General features: G+C 37.1%; 2 protein-coding genes across 9 annotated transcripts in view; one reads left to right on the forward strand and one right to left on the reverse strand.

Annotated features, from left to right (window-relative positions):
• The first annotated feature begins 3,240 nt into the window (after positions 1–3,240).
• LOC123592946 (protein NipSnap homolog 3A-like) overlaps positions 3,241–22,739 on the forward strand; it is a 28,893-nt gene continuing 9,394 nt past the window's right edge. For 2 of the 4 annotated variants that reach the window (XR_006710017.1, XR_006710018.1), the window contains exons 1-6: positions 3,264–3,452; positions 6,327–6,537; positions 8,064–8,219; positions 9,909–10,058; positions 15,098–15,184; positions 15,277–15,450. Coding sequence is in view for 1 of the 4 variants with exons in the window: in XM_045468386.1 (XP_045324342.1) it covers positions 3,393–3,452; positions 6,327–6,537; positions 8,064–8,219; positions 9,909–10,058; positions 15,098–15,184; positions 15,277–15,353 (741 nt within the window). In the remaining 3 variants the exon portion in view is untranslated. Of the gene's footprint in view, positions 3,453–6,326; positions 6,538–8,063; positions 8,220–9,908; positions 10,059–15,097; positions 15,185–15,276; positions 16,298–16,996; positions 17,110–22,739 lie in introns of those variants that run through there. The other 2 variants (XR_006710016.1, XM_045468386.1) reach the window with 2 other exon arrangements.
• The window catches only part of ABCA1 (ATP binding cassette subfamily A member 1), a 133,292-nt gene continuing 129,817 nt past the window's right edge, over positions 19,265–22,739 (reverse strand). For all 5 annotated transcript variants that reach the window (XM_045468369.1, XM_045468365.1, XM_045468367.1 and 2 more), the window contains one exon: positions 19,265–22,707. In XM_045468369.1, the coding sequence (XP_045324325.1) occupies positions 22,567–22,707 (141 nt within the window). In that variant the 3' untranslated portion in view covers positions 19,265–22,566. The remainder of the gene's footprint in view (positions 22,708–22,739) is intronic.

A 22,739-nucleotide genomic window follows, 5' to 3' on the forward strand; every position in this document is an offset into this window, starting at 1 on the left:
TTACTCCACCCGGTCTAAAATAACTATTCAGCTGCTCTCTATCACATTAGCCCATCTTAAAATTCCAGATTTATCTAGCTTTGGACTACTTGTCAGAAGTTTAGGATATACAACAATAATTTTCAACATACTTTATGTATCTTCTAGGCAGTTCAGAGATTTGTTTCTAAACAAAATGTCAGAGGAAAACATTTCATCTTAAATGCTGCTTGGACACTATTTTCTACCACACATATTTTAAAAATAAATGTTAAAATGAACTGGTTTTACAATCTGGCTTTAAATCTTGGATGTGCCACTTAGCAGCAGTGAACCTCAGAAAATTATTTCTCTCTTAGAACTTTACCTTCTTCACTTGGAGATATAGTTTAACTCACTGGGTTTTGAGGATGATTAAAACCTGTGAGTGAATAGGAAACTGTCTTAGGCACCTTGCAGCACTTACCAATGTTTTCCCTATGTTATAACCATGAATCACTCTTTACTATCTGTTAAGTATTTTCATTTTGGAAGTTCACTCTACTTTTCTGCTGGCTAGATGCAGCTGATGATAGAGTTTCTATGTATGGCAAAACCACTGTGTAGAAGTCTGGCTCCTTGATTCACCATATACAGAAGAGCTGCCTGCCAACCAGGAAAACCCACTTTAGATTCTTAAGGAACAAGAAGTAAAATATTGTTGTGTCTGAGGCATTATACATTTGGTATCTATTTGTTACAGCAGCTCAGCCTGTCCTATTTAATATATTCTTGAAAACGTAAACCACAGTCAGAAGTACCAGATACAGTTGACAAGGTTAGAACCAGTCATAAACAAATTAGGTGAATGACTACCTATCAAATACTAAGATATCCAGCCTCCCTCCCTTCTCAGTCACAGAAAACTGGCAGTAAGGCTTGTAACTCACAGATGGGAATCTGCAAGTTTCCTCACAGGGGTAACTGACTAGATTTAAGAGAAATGATTTACAGATGGTAACAAATGGGGGTTTTTCCCCTCAATGAAATAACAGAAAACCCTACAGTGAAGCCCGCTATTTGACAAACTCCACTCATGCTCAAAGAGCTTTCAAAAAAAATGTTTTTGGGGCACCTGGGTGGCTCAGTGGGTTAAGCATCTGACTCTCAATTTTGGTTCAGGTCATGATCCCACGGTTGGTGAGATCAAGCATGGAGCTTGCTTGGGATTCTGTCTCCTTGTCTCTCTGCCCCTCCCCTGCTTGCACTTTCTTTCTTTCTCCCTCTCTCTCTCCCTCCCTCTCTCTCTCTCTCTCTCTCTCTCTCTAAATAAACATTAAAAAAAGTAGTCTCACTGCAAAATATGAGCTGATAGCCAAGAATTACAAATACAAAAATACTTTAGGAAAAACACTAGTGCCAAGACAGAAAACAAATCAAATGAAAGAAAACAAAACTTTAAATAATTCAGGAAGACCCATTACAATAACTAAAAAAACACAGGGTGGGTGATGGGTATTGAGGAGGGCACCTTTTGGGATGAGCACTGGGTGTTGTATGGAAACCAATTTGACAATAAACTTCATATAGTGAAAAAAAAGGAAGAATTTAATAAATATGGGCTGTATGAGTGAATGAATTGTTAATCCATGGGGAACAGAGTTTAAGAAAATATATTTAAATGTAAAGATCCAGTCCAGGCACAGATGATGCTTTGTTTTGTCTTACTTGGTTAAAAACTAATGCCCATCATACAGAAACACTTATCCCCTCTGGAATTGTATTTTAAAAAGTCTCTCTCCTCTGAACAGATAATTCAAGTCCTTGAAGAAGGCACAACCAATACAACCACACGTGATATCCCTGTAATAATTCTCTATTCTTTTTTTTTTTTTTTTTTTTTTTAACGTTTATTCATTATTAAGAGATAGAGAGAGACTGAGCATGAACAGGGGAGGGGCAGAGAGAGGGGGAGACACAAAATCGGAAGCAGGCTCCTGGCTCTGAGCTGTCAGCACAGAGCCCGATGCGGGGCTTGAACTCACAGAGTGTGAGATCATGACCTGAGCCGAAGTCGGACGCCCAACGGACTGAGCCACCCAGGCGCCCCAATAATTCTCTATTCTTGATAGTATAAGCAGTATTATTTCAATGTGTGCAACAAGGTAACTATTGGGTAATTGTGTTTGATTATGCATTGTGTAATTATGTGTATTAATGCAATGCAATTAGTAATAAAAATGTAAACAATCTGTAAATTAATAATGTGACAACTACTTTTAATGCAACCATTGTCAGATAGGGAAGGGAAGGTTATTTTGAAGGAATGGTATATAAGAGACCTAAATCCTCTTTTTCCAAGCAACAGACACTACTGAAAATATCGACACACTAGAAAAAGCCTGTAATTTAGAAAAAGAGAATAAAGCATTAGAAGAAACAACTGGAAAATGCTGAGAATAGTTATTCTGGGGACCAATAATCAGGGATAGGGAGGAAAAGACCCAAGGTCTGGTTCGCTTTTTAAGACTTAGAAAACTATTTGACTTGAAACTATGTATGTTTAACTTTGACTTAAAAAAAATTTTTTTAATGTTTATTTTTGAGATTGAGAGAGAAAGAGCTTGAGCGGGTGAGGGGCAAAGAGAGGAGACGCACAATCCCAAGCAGGCTCCAGGCTATGAGCTGTCAGCACAGAGCCCAACGTGGGAACCGAAGTCACCAACTGCAAGATCATGACCTGAGCCAGAGTCCAACGTTTAGCCAACTGAGCCACCCAGACACCCCCCACTGGTTTTTGAATACCTAGTTCGGGACCCCCATTCCAATGAGCTCCTGAAAAATGCAATTTCAAATCATTAAGAGCCTTACAAGGTCATGCTGCGGTGGCAATTAGAGAACCACCATGCATTTAATGAGGAGAAGTGAAGCCTCCCTGCTCTTGACGTTTAAGTCACCCCGACTAAAAATGAACAAGGACAAAAACCTCCACGATTTTCAACGCACAGCATTATAATATGCACGCATCATACTTCTCAAAGGACAAACACACATTCTGCGCACGAACTTTAAGAACTGTGCGCAACCGCGCGTGGAGACTAGCTGATGGGCTCAGAAAGGTGGCACAGGAAAGCTCGCCGCGTCCAGCTAATCCTAAAGCCCCTCTGACGTTTGGGTGAGAACGTCTGAGGAAACAAACGTTGGGCCAGAGGGGGCAGGGGCCCGAACGTGACGCCCACGGACGACGCCAGCCAACCGGGCGGTGCCGCCGCGCCTCCCGGCACCAGAGGCGGAGCTGCCGCCGAGGAGTCCCGCCCCAGCCTGCGTCCGCCAGTAGCTCGGTCGCTGCTCTTTTCCAGGCGGGTTAGCCCTACCAGGAGGAACCGAAGACAGAATACTGGCTGGCTGGCCCTCCCAGCGCTCGCAGCCGCACCATGCTCGTCCTCCGAAGCGGCCTGACTAGAGCTCTGGCTGCGCGTACGCTCGCGCCTCAGGTACCGGCCGCGGAGACGTGCCCACGCCGTGCTTTGGGGGAGGGGAGGGACGTCAGCGAGGAGCTCGAGGTCCCGCGCAAGCGCTTCCCGGCTGCGCTCCCAGACTTACGAGCGTCGCGCATGCGCCCAGTCGGTTCCCGGGCCCAAATTCTTCTACTGCACGTCTGAGAACCGGAAGTGGGATCACAGGACTCCCAGGACTCACGGGAGCATGGAAGCGCAGTTCAGGGAGGGTCCGCTGGCAGTATCGCCTCCAGGCCAATTCGCGAGCAGCCGCGAATGGGATTTTTCTGGCCTACGTGCCAGGCGTCCCTGAGGACACCCTTGAAGCTCCCGCTGCTTCGTTCTTGCCGTCCAGCCCCTGCGGTCGCCACGTTGAGGCCGGTGCCCAGTGCTTGCTGATCGAGCCTTTTCTATTTGTCTTTGACAAGCCACCGCCCTCCCCGCCCCCCCGACGAAAGGTAGAGGAGAAATAGGTCAACTAGTAGTTGGCGACCGAAGTGACCTCCCTTGTTTAAACGAAGTGTACACAGCGAGCTTTTTGCAGAGAACCTGGAAGAGAAGGCCCAGGGTGCGGGTCGTGGAGCATCCAGCCCAGCCTCCCACTGTTTCCTGTGGGTCGTGTCCGAGGCTGGCAGGGTTAGGAACCTCAGCAGATACGGTAACAGCCTCATTTACCCTTGAATGAGAAATGTGCACAACAGATTTTTGTGATTCATCCTTAACTGTTGGGAACCCGCCTATTTGTCAGTCTACAGTGTTTTTTTCCTTTGGATATTTAGGCTTGTATTTCTTTCTCGAAAGGTACATAGGAAGGGAATTAACCTACTCTAGAGACTGACTTTCTGGTGAAGACTGAAGAAGAACCAGTAATGGCCCATTCACCCATGATTAGCAATAGTCTTTATCCTTCTGATCCACACTTTTCTGGGGCAGGGCCAAAAGTTATTCCTTACAACTTTATTCTGGACTGTGACTTTATTAGATGTGAGCCAAGTGTTCTCTTTTAATTGAATATAAGTGCTGCTGAAAATGAGCCCTAACCTGAAGATAAGGGAGCCTGGAACACTTACGAATCCTACCCCATAAATAATTGTAGTTTCCGCCCTTTGACAAAAATCACCTCCCCACAAGCACACACGCTTACCTCACTGCTGTTACCTTTCCCTGGGCTTTTCCTCTAATTGTTTCTTATTTGAAAAATAATAAAACTATGTGCCTTTGACCACATATTTGTTTCCAAATACAAATTCTCTGAAAAATAACATAAAAGCAATTGTTATAAATACCCAACGGTTCCGTTTTCTAATATATTTTATTTATACTACTTTTTAAACTATAACACTAGTCAGTTGTTTATTTGCATAACATTCTTTAATTAGAATTTGATTAAAATGACACAAGCATGTCCAGCAAAAGTAGAAGTATCTGCAATTGTTTTTGGTGGGAATACTTGCTTTCCAAGTAAGCTTAGATACTCGGGCAATAGGAACAGAAATCATAGGGGACATGAATGGAATGAATTCAAGTATATAATTATGACTTTATACACAAAATAAATTTAAAAATTGTGGGTTTTAACCTAAATTATGTCAGATAAAGAAGTCTACTAGTTTCATTTGGCATATCAGGGAGTCAAAAAAGCCCAAAATTAGTCCATAACTCTGTACCAAAACTTACTTTATTTACTTAATTTATAAAGTAGGCTCCATGCCCAAAGTGGGACTTGAACTCATGACCCTAAGATTGAAAGTCACATGCTGTACTGACTGAGCCAGCCAGGCACTCGTGTACCACTACTTTTAATAGATAGTTCTTATTAGTAAGTTTTATAAAATTGGCACATGATAGCCAAACCTATAGTAAGAAAGATTTGTAAATGCAAATGCCATCATAATGTGTGTGCATGTGTGTGCATACACATAAATACATATACGGAAGATAATCTCTGCATGTCCTAGCTAAGGTCATTTAGACTTGGAGGACTAATTTAGAAGAAAAATTTATATAGATAGCATATGACTAATGCAAAAAGAACTTAGTGGTTCTTAAAAGATATTTTCGTCAATCTGGTATAATTGGATGGATTAAATGCCTTTCTTCACATTGCATCTATAATTAAACCTAATAATGATTCAGACAATTCTAACTCATTGATTTTTCCTTTATAGCATTCATACAGTCTACCACCATAGTATAATGCAGTTATAGTATGGTATAATGTATATATAATCCATGGATAGATTATAGCTTCCTTTAGCATCAGAGTCCATTCCTGTCTTTACCAGGGATCTGCTTCATTAGATGTGATAAATACCTTGACCTGAATAGCATTTTTTATTTTTAAGAAAAACCTAAAAAAGGGTTTTTTGCTAAGACATTTCCATTTCACCTTCCATAACACCTACATATTTTATAAAGTTATTTAATTGCATAACTGTATAGTTATAGTAGTATATAGTAGTATAACATATAGTATTGACTGAAAACAGAATATTGGCTATATAGGGTAAGACATTTGCAAGTTTATTAGAATCCTAATTGTAGTTCTTGAGTAAAGGACTTTTATTAAGACTTCAGTGCCTTCTTACGATAAAATTCATGAAAAAGTGGCTAACAGTAGATCCCTGCTAAGAAACAGTAGCTATATATTCAGCATACTTAAGAGTAGTTGTCTGAAAAAAAAAAAAAAAAAGAGTAGTTGTCTGTATTGACATCTCCCTAAACAAATGTCTAAGGACAGATGACAACAGTGGTACAAATATGGATTATGAGTCTAATGAGTATCCCTTGTTTCTAGATTCAGATTTGGTTGTAACAGTATTATAAACCCTGCCTTCCCAAAATATTTAAATTTGCCTTATCTTTCTTCAGGTGCACTCATCTTTTGCTACAGGCCCAAGACAATATGATGGAACATTCTACGAATTTCGTACTTATTACTTTAAGCCCTCAAAGATGAATGAGTTTCTGGAAAACCTTAAGAAAAACATACATCTTCGGACAGCTCACTCTGAATTGGTTGGATCCTGGAGTGTAGAATTTGGAGGCAAAATGAATAAAGTGTTTCATATTTGGAAGTATGGTATGGTTTTTCCAGCTTAAGGGTTCAGTATAGATTTTTGTTCTGTTAAGTGTTACATGATGCTTAGTTCTTGGATCTAGATTAGTATAAATACCCACAGGTTAAATTAAACTTTTGAAATGGGGAACAACAGTAAAAAATGAATTCAGTAATTCCTCCTCCCAGGGGTACACCTTTAACAACCCTTTGCCCAAATCCTTATGTTACCATAAATGGGAAAGTGTGGCATCTCATATTTCAAATCATAAAATTGTGAACTAGACTTTAGTTCTCAGAAAAATTATAAATGGCTTATGGTAAGGATGAGTTATGAAAAAAATATAGCAGGGGTTGTAAGAACCAAGTAGGTTAATATCATAAAGGATGGGAGAGTAATTCCTTCTTATTGTTGAAATTTAATAGTCAAAGAAGAACAGGTTACAGGAATCCCTGGAATGTGTGTTACTCCAGTGTCTAATCTTTGTGAAGTCCACATCAGGACTTGATGAAACCCAAAGAATTTCAATACTTCACTTAATGTTTAATCATCAGTGTCCAAAGTTAATAGTCATGAAGTACTTTAATATGAAAAATGTTCATTCTTTATTTAACATGGCCATAGTTTAGGGGTTCTCCATATAGTAATAGAACAAATCCCATTAAAGCACAATTTGTGTTTTAATATGCCACCAGTGGACTCATGTCCATTTAAAAAATCACCAGTCAGGTCCTGATATAACTCACTTAAGCTCTTAAGATGCCCTGCATAAACCATAGAAAAACTTCTTACCATTAGTCTTACTGAAGCCCTAAAAGTAAATATAATACTAGGCCTAAATGTTAGTAAATATTTGAGTAACAAACGTAAGAGAAATAAATACTGGGTAAAAAGAATGGTGATCATAAGAAAGAGAATCAGCACGATTTCTTTGGAAGCTGTTCAAAGAAGATGCTAAAAAAGCACATATTCCTTTTATTTATGTTAAATTTAATACAGAGTGTACCTTGACCTGAGCACACACCACCACCACCACCATCATCACCACTACCACCAAAGAATAATAGTCTTTCTCTAAACTGGCACTATAGTTTAAATGTCTCAAACAATAAGAATAATTAATATCTATTGAGTGCTATCCAGGTGTCAAACACTGCTCAAAGCACCTTTCATATAGTAATTCATTTAACCTGCACAGAAACCCTGGAGGGAGATACTATGTCATTATTCCCATTTCACAGAGTAAGAAACAGGCACAGAAAGATTCAATAACTTAACCTAAGTCACACAACTACCTACTAGAGAATAGTTTATAAACCCCACCATATGACGTTATCATTAGTTGTTCAAATTCCTACTCCCCTTTTAGAGCATGAGAAACTTAAGGACAGATGTCATATCTATTTATGTTGGTATCTCCAGTGATTTAACAGTGTCCTTACGTGGCCTCAGTGAACATTTGCTGAATTGAATGAAATCCAAAAAAAAAAAAAAGGTATAGGTGATTTTAAATAAATTTTTACTTTTATTACTCCTTTTCTTCCCATAGATAATTTTGCTCACCGAACTGAAGTTCGGGAAGCCCTGGCCAAAAATAAAGATTGGCAACAATTTCTCATTCCAAATCTGGCTCTCATAGATGAACAAGAGTTTGAGATTACTTACCTGGTGCCATGGTGCAAATTAGAAAAGCCTGCAAAAGAAGGTAAGTCCTTCCCTCTTAGTTACTTTGAATTTTGATGGAGAAAATACTACAGATTTCAAGCTATAAAAACTACACTTCCATAGGGAAAAATAATCCCCTGTGTTTTATATAGGAATATATTATAGAGATAAAAATGAATTTTAACTCGTTGCTTATTAAAACAATGAACATTGAATAATGAAGTTGGATTTTTCCCCCCAATTTGGAAATGCCCTTAAAGTTGAGGTTTGAGTATAAAAAGTTGAATAGGGAGTAAAGTTTGAAAAGTTGGGGGCTGGAAGCAGAGAAAACATGTTCCGGCAAGTGAAAGATAAGGTATGAAATTTTGTCATAGTTGTTTTTTTTTTTTTTTTATAGACACAAATTACAGTTAATCTTAAAATATTAAGGATATTTTTGCTTATAAGACTTTTAGGGGACTTAAACTGTTAAGCTGTATTACTGTAGTTTAACATTTTTGTTTTCCTTTTCTCATTTTGAAAATAATTACTAAAGATTTCTCTTCTTGCTGATTTCACTTTCTTGCTCACTTAAGGAAATATTTAACATAGTTTTAAACAAAGGTCAGCTTTTTAAAAAGCATTAACTAATTGAATTTTATTTTATTTCCTCCATTATTCCCAACTTTGTAGTATATTTTAGATTATCCGAGATTTGAAAAGTCTTGTTTGGATCCTAATCCACCCAGACCTCCTCACAGGCTTTCAGCACTATCTAAATGAACTTAAGTGGCTTCTTGGACAGTGTCAAATCTTGGTTCTCTTCCTCTGCTGTTCATAACTCTTTAGTAACTTTGTACTTTTTTTCCTTTTTCTTCTCAAAGCTACTTGTCCCTAGTTCCTTTTTCTTTACCTGCACCTCACCTCTGACCAGAAGGTAGAATGCTTTTCAAATGTTTATCTGGCTATTTAGGAACAATAAAATCATCTTGTTCAGTTTTGGATTTTTTTCCTAACACTCAAAAACTCAGACAAGACTGATCTATCGTTTGTTCCTATTAGAAATGGAATCATATAGGGGGAAGTTATATAAACAAAAAAATATTACCTCTTAAAATTACCTCTTAAAATTAGAAAGAAGAGGAAATACAGGAGATCAGAGAAGTCTTTTCTAATTCATTTCTTACCTAAAAGTGCAGATTCAGGCAGCTCAGAAACCTGATCCTAATGTAAATTTTCAATATTTTATTGACAAAATTTATAACAGTATTTCAGATAATAGCTTAATATATCTTCCCAATTTTGTCTTTTTTTTTTTTAATGTTTATTTATTTTTGAGAGAGGGTGAGAAAGAGACAGAACTCAAGTGGTGGAGGGTCAGAAAGAGAGGGAGACACAAAATCCAAAGCAGGCTCCAAGCTCTGAGCTGTCAGCACAGAGCCTGACACGGGGCTCAAACTCACGACTGTGAGATCATGACCTGAACTGAAGTCCTGTGCTTAACCGACTGAGCCATCCAGGCGTACCCCCATTTTTGTCTTTCTATATAAGCTTAACAACTGATCCTTAAACTTGGACAAGGACCTGCTAAACATAAAAGCAAGGAAAAATAATGCCACAATTCATGTGTACAGTTGTGTGATCCTCCAAATCTGTGTATGCAGATTAGCCTTCCAGTTGAACTAGACTGACCTGATTAGAAATTTCCTGAATATCTTTTGTAAAATAATTGTTTTTCTCCCTATTCTAGGAGTCTATGAGCTAGTTATTTTTCAGATGAAACCAGGTGGGCCAGCTCTGTGGGGTGACGCATTTAGAAGAGCACTTAATGCCCATGTGGATCTAGGCTACTCAAAACTAGTCGGAGTTTTCCACACAGAATATGGAGCACTCAACAGAGGTATAGTTGTCTATTTCTTCTGTGAAATTGCAAAGTATATTGGTGATCTACTAAATTTCTTGGGTCAGTTTGTCTCTTTTCTTCATTATAGCATATATTTAAATTTTTATTGCCAGAGTTTTAGGATTTCTGTAATTTTAAACGTTGAAAGAAACCTGTTTTTTATCCTGTTTAGAATGTTAACACTTCATGAAGTGTTTTTCAAATGTTGAATTACTATTTTCCATGACACATCAGAATGCTGAAAAACTGCAAAGAGCCTCAGGAATATATCTGTTCTTTCATCTTTTTTTTTTCCTCTAAGTTTACTTTTGTTGGCTTTTTAAAATAACATTTCTTGGGGTAGGAAGATTGTCCTTGAATGAAAAAGGACATAGTATTAAATACCATAAATACCATAGTATTTTGGTCTATATAGGTCATTCGTGTGCGTGTGTGTATACATATATATATATATATATATATATATATATATATATACGCACATACATATATATATATATATATACATACACACACATATATGTATATATGCATACACAAGTAAGTATCTACAGACATTCATATATATATGTAAATGACCTAGGAGTAAGATCAAAATGTTATTTGATATATATATACATGCTACAAATAATGCATATGCATTGGGGTGCCTGGATGGCTCAGTGTACAACTCTTGATATTGGCTCAGGTCATGATCTCATGGTCGTGGAATCGAGCCCTGTGTCAGGCTCTGCACTAAGTGGAGCCTGCTTGGGACTCTGTCTCCCCCTCTCTCTCTCTCTGCCCCTCCCTGACTCACTCATGCACACATGTACTCCCTCTCTCTCAAAATAAACAAACTTAACGGGGCGCTTGGGTGGCGCAGTCGGTTAAGTGTCCGACTTCAGCCAGGTCACGATCTCGCGGTCTGTGGGTTCGAGCCCCGCGTCGGGCTCTGGGCTGATGGCTCAGAGCCTGGAGCCTGTTTCCGATTCTGTGTCTCCTTCTCTCTCTCTGCCCCTCCCCCGTTCATGCTCTGTCTCTCTCTGTCCCAAAAATAAATAAACGTTGAAAAAAAAAAAATTTAAAAAAAAAAACAAAAAAAAAAAAAACTTTAAATAACCTCTTAAACACTTCAGTGCAGATATACATAGCATACAGATAAATATACATACCTGTATTAATTATTTATTCATTCATTCATTCATTCATTTTTAAAGTTTACTTAAGTAATCTCTACACCTAGTTTGGGGCTCGAACTCACAACACCAAGATCAATAATTGCATGTTCTTCCCACTGAGCCAGGCAGGCATCCCCTAAACTGATTTTGAAACATCTGTTTGGAGCATTTAACTTTTAAAGTTGAAAGTTATTACAGTCAGAATTTCAGAGAGTGTTTTGTGGCAAACTCTTAAAAATGTATGTAAAGTTCATCTGGAAGGATAAAAAACTAAGAATAGCTAGTAAAATATTTGAAAGACTCATTATATCCATTTGCCTCCTCATCTTCCTCGCTTGAATGTCCAATGGACATCTCAAACCTAACACATTCAAAGCTGACCTTCTGATCTTTACCCAGAAATTTAACTTCTAGTAATATATCCTATGAAAATAATCAGAATACACAGAAAAAGATATTTTGGTTGGAAAATATATGAAGAGAAAATTATGAAAATTACTAGATGTCTAGCTCACACCATATACTAAACTAGACTTAAAATGGATTACAGATTTCAGTGTAGACAGAAAGAAGTCATAGAATTACTAAAGTAAAATATAAATGTATTTAATGATATGGATGAGAACTGTATTTCTAAGCCAAAAAACAAAGAAACAGTAAAAGAAAAAAATTAATTGATGATTTTATTTTTTAATCAAAAAAATGTATATTTTTTCAAGAATAGAATTTAGTGATTCATCACTTACATATAACACCCAGTGCTCATCCCAACCAGTGTCTTCCTTAATGCCCCTCACCCCTTTAGCCCTTCCCCCCCACCCAACAACTTTGTTTGTTCTCTGTATTTAGGAGTCTCTTTTGGTTTGTTTCCTTCTGTTTTTATATTATTTTTGCTTCCCTTACCTTATGTTCATCTGTTTTTATCTTAAATTCCACATGAGTGAAATCATCTAATATTTGTCTTTCCCTGACTTATTTTGCTTAGCATAATACATTCTAGTTCCATCCACGTTGTTGCAAGTGGCAAGATTTAATTCTTTTTGATCACCAAGTAATATTCCATTGAAAATATAAATATATATATATACACACACACACCATATATTCTTATCCATTCATCAGTCAATGGACATTTGGGCTCTTTCCATACTTCGGCTACTGTCAATAGTAATACTATAAACATTGGGGTACATGTGCTCCTTTGAATCATCATTTTTGCATCCTTTAGATAAATACCTATTAGTGCAATTGCCGGGTTGTAGGGTAGTTCTATTTTTAATTTTTTGAGGAACCTCCTAATACTGTATTCCAGAGTGGCTGCACAAGTTTGCATTCCCAACAGTGTAGAGTGGTTCCCCATTCTCCATATCGTTGCCAACATCCGTTGTTGCCAGAGTTGTTAATTTTAGCCATTCTGACATGTATGAGGTGGTATCCCATTGTGGTTTTGATTTATATTTCCTTGATGATGAGTGACATTGGGCATTTTTTCATGTGTCTTTTAGCCATCTGGATGTCTTCTTTGGAAAAGTGTCTACTCATGTCTTTTGCCCATTTCTTCACTGGATTATTTGTTTTTTTGGGGTGGATGATTTTATTTTTAAAAGGCTCAGGGGCACCTGGGTGTCTCAGTTGGTTGAGTGTCTGACTCTTGATCTCAACGCCGTAAGTTTAAGTCCCACATTGGGCTCCACACTGGGAATGAAGCCTACTTAAAAAAATAAAAAGGGGCACCTGGGTAGCTCAGTTGGTTGAGCTTCTGGCTCTCAGTTTTGGCTCAAGTCATGATCCCAGGGTCTTGGGATCAAGCCCTGCATTGGGCTCAGTGCTGAGTATGAAACTTGCTTAAAATTTTCTCTCTCTCTGCCCCTCTCCCCTGCTCATTCTATCTCTCTAAAAGAATTAAAAATAAAAACAAAAAGGCTCAATTTTTCTGCATGCCCCAAAGCACCTTAAGTAAAATTCAAAAGCAAAAAGAAAAATGAAGACTTATGCAAAGGTAGACCTACAAATGACTACTAAAGAAGATACAGATTAAGACAATAATCCGATGCCATTTTTACCTAATAAAGACATACTTATATATAGTATTTGATAAATTGGGAAAAGTAAGTACTCATATACTGTGTAGGGTTCATACTGTCTTAATCATTTCCCGAAAGTTGGCAATAAAGATAAAAGGTTTAATTTTTAAATTATTTTTGCCAATATTCTAGGAAACATGCATAGATGTGTAGTGTGTTAGGTTATATAGGAAGGAAGTTTGAAAGGATGTAAATGATATTAATGATGATGTTAATGTTTATTAAGTCTATTTTTTTTATAGTGGGCATATATAACTTTTATAAGAAAAAACTACTGAAAACATGTGTGCCCAGTTTTTAATCTTAAATTCATTCTCAGAACAGCAGAGAAAGAGTAATATGCGGAGTACTCAGGACATAATTTCTGGAGGACAGTTACAGTATGTACACTATACATGTAGAATTATATATAAAATACTCTGGTTCTCTCAGTTTAAATTTTAGGAGTTTATATTGAGGAAATAATCAGATCCAGACTGCCTGGGTTTGAATCCCAGCTTCACCACTTACTGTCTTTGTGACTTAGCATGAGTTACTTAACCTTATGGTGCCTTACATTGCTCATCAATAAAATAATAATAACCTAAGAGTATTGTGAAAATTAAATGAGTTAATACATGCAATACTCTTAGAGTGAGGCCTGGCATATAGTAAGCACCCAATAAATGTTAGTAGTAGTTGTCTTCGACATTGTTATTATAGACCTACATGTAGCTGCTGCTCTCAGTCTATGTCCACATTACTTACAATAAGGAAACACTGGAAACAGTGTGGTATGACCCTATGTGTATATGGAAAGAGATACACCAAAATAGAAAAGTGGTTATTTTAGGGTGGTAGGATTAGAAATGATTCCTGCTTCCTTTTTATCTCCATTTTCTAAAATCTGTACAGCTAATGTGTATTACATTTAGTCATAAAAAAATTTCAGTATTCTGTAGAATCCTGAAATATTTTGAATAATGTAAATAATTAGCAATAAGGTATTGGGATAAAAAAAGTTGTCACAAGGAGGCATTCACAGAGCCATTAAAAATTAAGGTTACTACCATGGAAAATACACACTGTTGATTTTTAAAAATATTCCTAAGCATAGTATACATTTTACTAATTTCATTTTACTAACTTTTTAAAGAAATACACTAAATTTTAATAGAGGTTTTCTCTAAGTAGTTAAAATTATGCTACTTTTATTCATTTTTTAAATGTTAGTTTAGGTAAAGAGAGAGAAAGAGAGCACAAGGGAGTGGGGGAGAGGGATAGAGGGTGAGAGAGAGAGAGGGAGGGAGAATCTTAAGCAGGCTCCACCCTCAGCACAGAGCCCAACGTGGGGCTCTATCTCACAACTGTAAGATCATGACCTAAGCTGAAATCAAGAGTCAGACATTCAAGCAACTGAGCTACCCAAGCACTCCCAAATTATGCTTTTAATTTTTTTAAAACATCCACATTTTTAGTAATGAACATTTTTGTTATAATCTTGCTTTTTTTTTAATAAAAATAGAACATAGTAGGACATCATAAAACTTGGGTCCAGCCTTGATTGTGTCTTTTAGTGCTGTTACTTACTTTTTCTCTCCATCTGTTTTTCAACTATAAAACTTTAAAAGTTTGATTGATTTATCAATTTCTCTCCCAAATCCCTGACCCCTCCGAAATCTTACTAACATACTTAATTTTACCTTTTTGATATTCACCATGAATAAGACTTTATGTTTCTGATTAATTTTTTGTATTTCTTATTTGTAGTAACGCCATGGTCTTTAGAATCTATTTTTGGTTATTTTTGCAGTTCATGTTCTTTGGTGGAATGAGAGTGCAGACAGTCGTGCAGCTGGGAGACATCAGTCTCATGAGGATCCCAGAGTTGTGGCAGCTGGTAAGCTATTTCACTAGGCATGAATTATTCGTACAACAAATCTCATTTAGTCAATAACTTTATATGCCTTCTTATGAAATGCTTTTTTGCAGTTCGGGAGAGTGTCAATTACCTCGTGTCTCAACAGAATATGCTTCTGCTTCCTACGTCATTTTCACCTTTGAAATAGTTTTCCACTGAAAGACAAAGCATTGCATTAACTGCTATAAGATGTGTCTGCTAATGGTGCTTAAATTCTCCCAAGAGATTCTTTTATTTGGAAGATGGTAAGTGAATTTGCTAGGTCTCTGCACTTTTAAAGCCACCTCTACCTCCTTCATCTTTTCCTTTCCACTTCAGGAAATAGTTCTGTACATTTTCCCCTTGGCATTTCTGTGTCTGTTACACATTAGAAATACTTGCCACTACTTGAGGATTTTGATTTTTCATTTGTTTCGGAATATCCCTTGTAATCTATTTTGACAACCAGACTCTGCTTTTATAGCACTTTCTTAAATTCAAGTGATGGAGGGTGGGAGGGAGGGGGAGGGTAGGTGATGGGTATTGAGGAGGGCACCTGTTGGGATGAGCACTGGGTATTGTATGGAAACCAACTTGACAATAAATTTCATATTAAAAATAAAATAAAAGTTACTTTGAAAAAAAATAAAAGTCACCCACATAATCCCATCTAAAAAAAAAATTCAAGTGATGATTTTACATTTCTGTGGCTGATATTTTTAAATTATTTGTATATAATATCTTTTCATCATGTCTGTTTTTTTGAACTTTAAAATCTTTTTTGCCCAGTAGTGTTTATTTTGTGATCACATGGGATTCCTAAGAATCTAAGGTCAAACATGTTTCTTTACTTTGACCAAGTAATGTCACTATGTCATTTTTATTAATTACAGTTTTCATATTAATTATGAGTCACTCTAACTTGGAATATAATGTAATTAGGTCTCAGTGTTAAAAAACTTCAGAAAACTTATTTTATGTACCGAAATGTGTTCATTTATAGTTAATTTTTGTTCATTTTGGATAACTAACTAAGATAGTTGGGACAGTTCTGTTTTAAAGAGATCTTTATGGTTATGGGAATGGTTGCCTGAATAAAAGCCTACATATCCATTCTGCAGGGTTTTATTTGTGTTTTGTATTTGTATTATCTTCTCTAGAGCTTTTATAATGTCGCTATAGGGTAGTGACAGAGTAATAATTTAACAACTTTATTGTAAATGTTAATTTACATCAAGAAAATAGCATGGTAATAATCCCAGAAAGAAAGTTTTCAGTACCACCACAGATAGGCTAGAGTTTTCCTTAAAGCACCTTTAATTTCCATTTTAGTTGAGTGCATCTGCATTCTAAAACTAGGTTTGGTACTTCCAAACTCTCTTGATAGTCTAATATTTAGAGCTGTGTTGTTTCTAAAACATATTGTGAATATAAAATAGTAAATCATGAATTAGCTGTCTTAAGGGAAATTTACAAAACAAGTGTTATAAGCCTCTTGATAGAAGAAATGTCTAAAAGGATTAAAACCAAAAAATTGAAAGGAAAGGTGACATGGTGTTTAGGTGCAGCCTATACTATTAACAGACAGGAATGCAAATAAAAGCTTTGTGATCTGGCTGTTGTCATGTTTTCTGCTTCCCGTTAAAGCGGAGCTCTCCGTAGTTATGTATATTCACCCTCTTCACTTCTTGTTCTTCCCTCAACTTGACCCATGTCAATCTACTGAAATGACTCTTAAGAAGGTCACCAAAGACCTTGTCTTACCAAAATCTATCTTTTTCTCTGCCTTTACCTTGCTCCTCTTCTCTGCAGTGTTGGACGCAACTGACCACCTTCGCCTTCCAGAAACACTGGATTCTGAGCTTCGATATATGGCATCATACTCAGGTTTTCCTCCTCACTGGCCAGTCCCTGTTCCTTTGCTGGCTTCTCTCTAAATATGGGAAGGATCTCAGAGCACAGGAATATTTTCTGTCTTCATTTTCTTTATAGGTCAGTCCCAAGGCTTAAATACCATACATGTGCTGTGCTGATGTTTCACACATTTTTACCTTCTTTCCCATCATTGTTCCTGAGCACCAGACTGAAATAGCAGCCATATTTTAACACAACCACCTGTTTAGTTTGGGTCACAAACCTTAATAGCTCTCTCTCCCTCAACCCCCACATGGATCTTGTCAACAGTGCCTTTGGCTCTGTCAGTAAAAGAGATCCTGAACATTCCTATTCCTCCCATTATCACTTTGCCTCCCTACTGTCCTTTCTCCCCATACAACCAGCTTTCTTTCTGAACAGCGATTAGATCAAACCATTACCTTGTTTAAAACTCTGCAGTGGCTTCTCATTGCACTACCAATAAAATCCAGATACCTTGCCATGGCCTGCTAGGCCCTATAGGTTCTGGTTTCTGCCCCTTCTACCAGTCCGGAGACATTGGAATTCTCTCCCTCCTTCCCCAACTTGCCAAGTTTTTTTCCACCTGGGGCCTTTGTCACCAGGTGTTCCTTCTTCCAGGAAGGTTCTCTCTGCCCACCTTCAAATGTTGGCTCCTGCTTATTTTATGAGATATGAGCTTAAATGTCACTCTTCATATGGCTGCCTCTCCATCGTTATCTCATTGCCATGGCTTATTTTCTTCTTAGCACTTACTATGGTCTGAATTTATTGTATTTGTCTACATATCCATCGTGAATGCGAATATAATTTCTCCACTGAAATTTTAGTTCATTAGAGCAGGAACTCTGTCTTCAACACTGCATCCCCAGAACCTAGAAAGGTATATGGTGCACAACAGAGTTTAATAAATATTTGTTAAATTACGATTCCAGACTAATTTTATGAGGGCAATCTTAACTGATACACCACCTCACCAGAAAGAACTCTCTGCCATTTTGATAGTGCTCTAAACAAGTTATTTATCCACTGAGCCACAATTCCCCCATATATCAAATGGTATTGCTTACCCCATAGGGCAGACAGGTAATTGAGGATTACATTGTCTGACAACACAGTAAAACACTGGAAAAAGGTAGCTAATTTTCTTATACTTTTTCATATGTAATATATGCATTAACATTTTAAAGGTTCCGAGGTTTTTTTGAACCTTCAAGTGTTTATTTAGGCTTTTCTCTATATAGAAGATTTCCCTCAAGACCCACGGGTAACTTACATTATCTAAGTTACTTGCCTTTTAGTTTTTCAGTAGTTTTCTTCTCTCCCTCAGTGGTCATTTTCCACAAAGAAACTGTTTTCTAGCATTTCATTTAAGTTTTGGTAATGTGAACATTAAGAGGGAAAGACAGAGCTGTGACGCAGAGGCTGAGTGGTCTAGAAGGCTCCGTCACAAACCAACCAAGACCCTCCTCTGCACACAGCCAGATGTGCACCTTAGCAAAGGACCGCTCACTACCTGTTGTCCCGGCCATTCTGAGGAGGTCCCACATAGGGCCATGACTCCACCGTGCAGCCTACCAGCGGGTGTTTGACAGATGTTCTTCACATTAGTGAGATAAGCAGACAACTTTTCTGAGATTTTGCTAGTGAGCTATTAAAACTATATCCATGTGTGTCATCAGAGCCTACATAACCTTGGCTTGCGATTGCACAGCACTTCTTACAGAAGGAAGGCACCTCTGATGTTCCTCTACTGTTTCCACTTTTCTGCACTCCCCCAGGCCACATGCCCAGGACAATTGCCACGCTCTGTCCTTGTATTTTCAGTTGAATCCGCAAAGGACAACTGAAGGCAGCCATTGTAGCTTCTATACCAAATAAAGCAGTGAGACTTTTATTAAACAGGTTTAGCTACACAGTGTTTTCAGAGATCTCTATAGCTTCGAAATCATTAAGCTTTTATCTAAAAACCTCTTAAACTTAATATTTACTATCTTAACCAAATTATGAAAGTGCAAACACCCTTTATTTCCAAGTAGTCCCCTCAGCCCTCTTTCCAACAGGACATTTAGCCTGTTCTACTACAGGCTACTACATAGCTTTTCTACTACAGGCGGACATTTCTTACTCTCCTGATGGCTTTATAAGCATTAACAGTAGGTGGTGCTACAGATGCATGGAAATAAATTTGCATAGACCAGCAGAACTGCCACAGCTTTATTTCGTGACTCATTACAACATAGAAATATGTTTAATACTTCATATAAAGTTATTGACATACAAAATTTTTTTCTTTTTTTTCCTTTTAATGAAAATGATTTAACTTAGAAATCTGTTGTGAAACTTTTGTCTAGTTTTGCAATTCTCAGATATTCCAGTGCAAAAATAGATCCCATTAGAGACAGCATAAAGTGCTCGGAATGAAGGGGCCAATGATAAAGAAAAAGCACAAAAAAACATAGCTTCATCCTAGGGTATAAGAAGAGAGAAAACTTAATCCTTATGGAAATATAAACATTCTATAAAAGGGATGCAACAATTTTGAAGAGAATTAGAGCCATCTTACTATAGTACTATATCATGACTAGTAAATTGTTACAAGGGTACAAATTAATATCTTCGTATCAAAGTGGTTCATTATTACATAGGACACATGGCTCTTTGGAAGAAAATTTACCTGATATATACAACCACGAGAAGAAAACAGACAAATCCCTTTCATCAATGATTACAGTGAATGAAGGATGTGCAACATATAATAGTCACAATGAACACGCTTTCAGTACAGATTGAAATACAGTAGTTTGAGGTTTGGCTGTTTTTTAACAATGAACTGTGCTGGATGTTTAATGTATACAGGGCTTTGTTACTGTTTTCTTTTGTATTTTTCACATTCACAGTTGTTAATAAAGTTTCCAAGTTGTCCAAAAGAAGCAAAAGCAGCAATCTTTGAACACTTTTGAGAATTTTTGAACCTCACATACTTACATTTCCACAGGGAATATATAGAATTTTTACTTGAGTAGAGAATTGGTAAAAAATTTCTACTACGATTAGGTTTACAAAGGAAAATGTAAAATACTATCTGGATAGTCTAAAATGTAACCACAAAGTCAGTGTGTAACTGTAGATTGTTCCTAGCTTCAGAAGAGATCTTTTTAAAATCTATATTGAAATGGTTTTTTTTTGTTTTTTCACAACAGTTCACAGTGTCTTTTGTTTTTTTTTCAATGTGACCTTGAAGTCAGAGTAATTAAAGCCAAGAGCTAGCTATTCACTGATTTAATAGAGAATTAGAACATGATAATAGTGAACTGGGAAAACTAACAAAAGTTTGATTTTTAAAAATATTAAACAGTGAGAAAATAAATTATGAATCTTATTAGAGATAGCACAAAATATAATCACCTCATCATGCCAATGGTTACTGGAACTAGGCCTTCATTACCTGTTTATCATTTTAGAAAATAATAACATTAATTTCTAAGTCATTTTCTTTTTCCAAACAAGTTATGTGATAACTTTCTATAAATTTTAAAAAATATAGATTTGAAATAGATCTGAAATCTTAACACCTTTAGAGTTAATATTTAAATTTTAGAAAAAGAAGAAATCAGTAATAACATTGAAAGACAGCTTGAACTTCACCCAACAGTACTTCCCTCATATTTTTGTTGTCTTAAGGCAGATCACATTAGGCATTAGTGAAATAATATTTTTTAAAATGTTTACTAAAAAAAAGACTGGGTCGGAAACGTCTGAAATATATTCCATGTGTGGGCATTTGCTGTTTTTATTTTTTTCATAACAGATTCAGGATTGAGGAGATGAAAATTTTGAGATTGTCAGAATGGGGTGTCTAAGATCTTCAAAGCCAATTATTTGAAGGTACTAAATGCCTTAAGCACAAGTTGCGTTACTCAAGTTTTGAAGCTAGTGATCTTCTTTGTGAAAGTACTCATTATTTAGTCTTGAGACCCTTATGACAGTTAAACTTTTTTGGCTTTTGCACTGTTGCTATTTAAAAAAAAAAAAGCTGCCCAGTATTCCTTCACTGGGCTCCCACAACAACAAAACAACCTATTATTTGTAAACCTGTTAGCTGAATAACATGGCACAGGGATTAACTACTGAGACTTAATTTCTCCCCACCCAATCCATACATACATACATACTCAATTCAGCTATAATATACACTCAAAAAATACTTAATAAACTGAGATTAAGAGATTTTAAATGATGACCTTAAACTCAAATATAGTATTGTCATGAGATCTTGACCATCACCTTATTTTCTAGTCACTAGGCACTAGTCAGAGGATACACCTGCAGGCTTCCATAAGAAATAGCTAGTGAAGCAGTGAGGCCATATTCCTCTATGCCACGGGTTCTACAAAGAGGCCATTCCAAGGATTCACAAGTCACTGACAGAATTAAAAATTCCAAATAACGTTAAAAGTACAAAGATTTTCGTCAAAATACAATTCCATCTTTTCATATTCTAGATTAATTTAAAAAGCCAGAAATAATACTACACTTCTGTCAAACAGGAAGATCTTGAGATGCAATGTACCGTGTTAACAGACAACCAGGACAAATGGACACAGGCCTCCCTAGGTTTGAACACGCCATCTCTTTACTCCCATGACCTGGCCTCAGCAGCTTGCAGCCTCAACAATTTGGCTGCTCTTGGCTTCTTTCCAGGATCTTAGTTTCTTTAAAAAGTCCCAGAAAAATGACCCCTGGAGACCCATGGCTCCAAGCAAGGGACAACATAAGAATGGAACTAAGTCTCACCTGTCTTGAGCCACCCACAACTTGCATGTTACCGCCACCACAGCAGCTCATCAAAGAGGGAATCAATGCAGGCCTTTCCCACACATGGCACCATTTTGTCACCTGATTACGATGCTGATAGACTCTGAAGCAGAGCAGCTCTCGCAAAAGGGTGCATGACACACCATGGTCCTTCAGGCTTTCTGCGCAACTTGGCACTAGTAATTCTGGCACACTCATTGCCAGCAATGGATGTGTCACCGGGAAACCAGTCTCCTGGCATGGCACGGCTTAATGAATGAAGATGTACATGCCTTTTGATTTTGATAAATAATCACTGGCCATGATTACTTGATGAATTATTGTTGCAACCCCAGTGAGAATACAAAGGAACAAAAAAAAGTGTGATTTCAAACCCATATGTCCACTGGGTTCCATACTAGAGTTTCACATAGGTAATAAGGTAATAAACTAAATTCAAGTCTTTTTCACTTGAGAGCCATACAAGACATAGGCTACAAAGGCACTGCCCCTGTAATGGAATTTTGTTTTCATTGCATTGAATTGCATTGCATTGAAGATAGTATCAGTACAGTATCCAGTTTACTTCTTCCCACAAAAACGTCCAGCTCTTTCTTTTGGAACACTTCACATGGTGCAAAGGGAGGGCTAGTTCCTCCTTTCTTTCAGTCACTCTGCATGAACAGTATTCTTCATACATAACTTTCTTTCACTTTCTCATCCTGGAGAAAAGATGTGAGAACTGCAACATCCACTACTGTCTGGTTTTTGTGTAATGACAAGTCCTTTAAGTGGTCATCATCACTTTGGTCCTTGGCGAAATTTACAAATACCTGTCAAAAGAAAGATGGACCTTTATAAATAC

The sequence above is a fragment of the Leopardus geoffroyi genome, chromosome D4, assembly GCF_018350155.1.
Source record: "Leopardus geoffroyi isolate Oge1 chromosome D4, O.geoffroyi_Oge1_pat1.0, whole genome shotgun sequence".
Classification (NCBI taxonomy): domain Eukaryota; kingdom Metazoa; phylum Chordata; class Mammalia; order Carnivora; family Felidae; genus Leopardus; species Leopardus geoffroyi.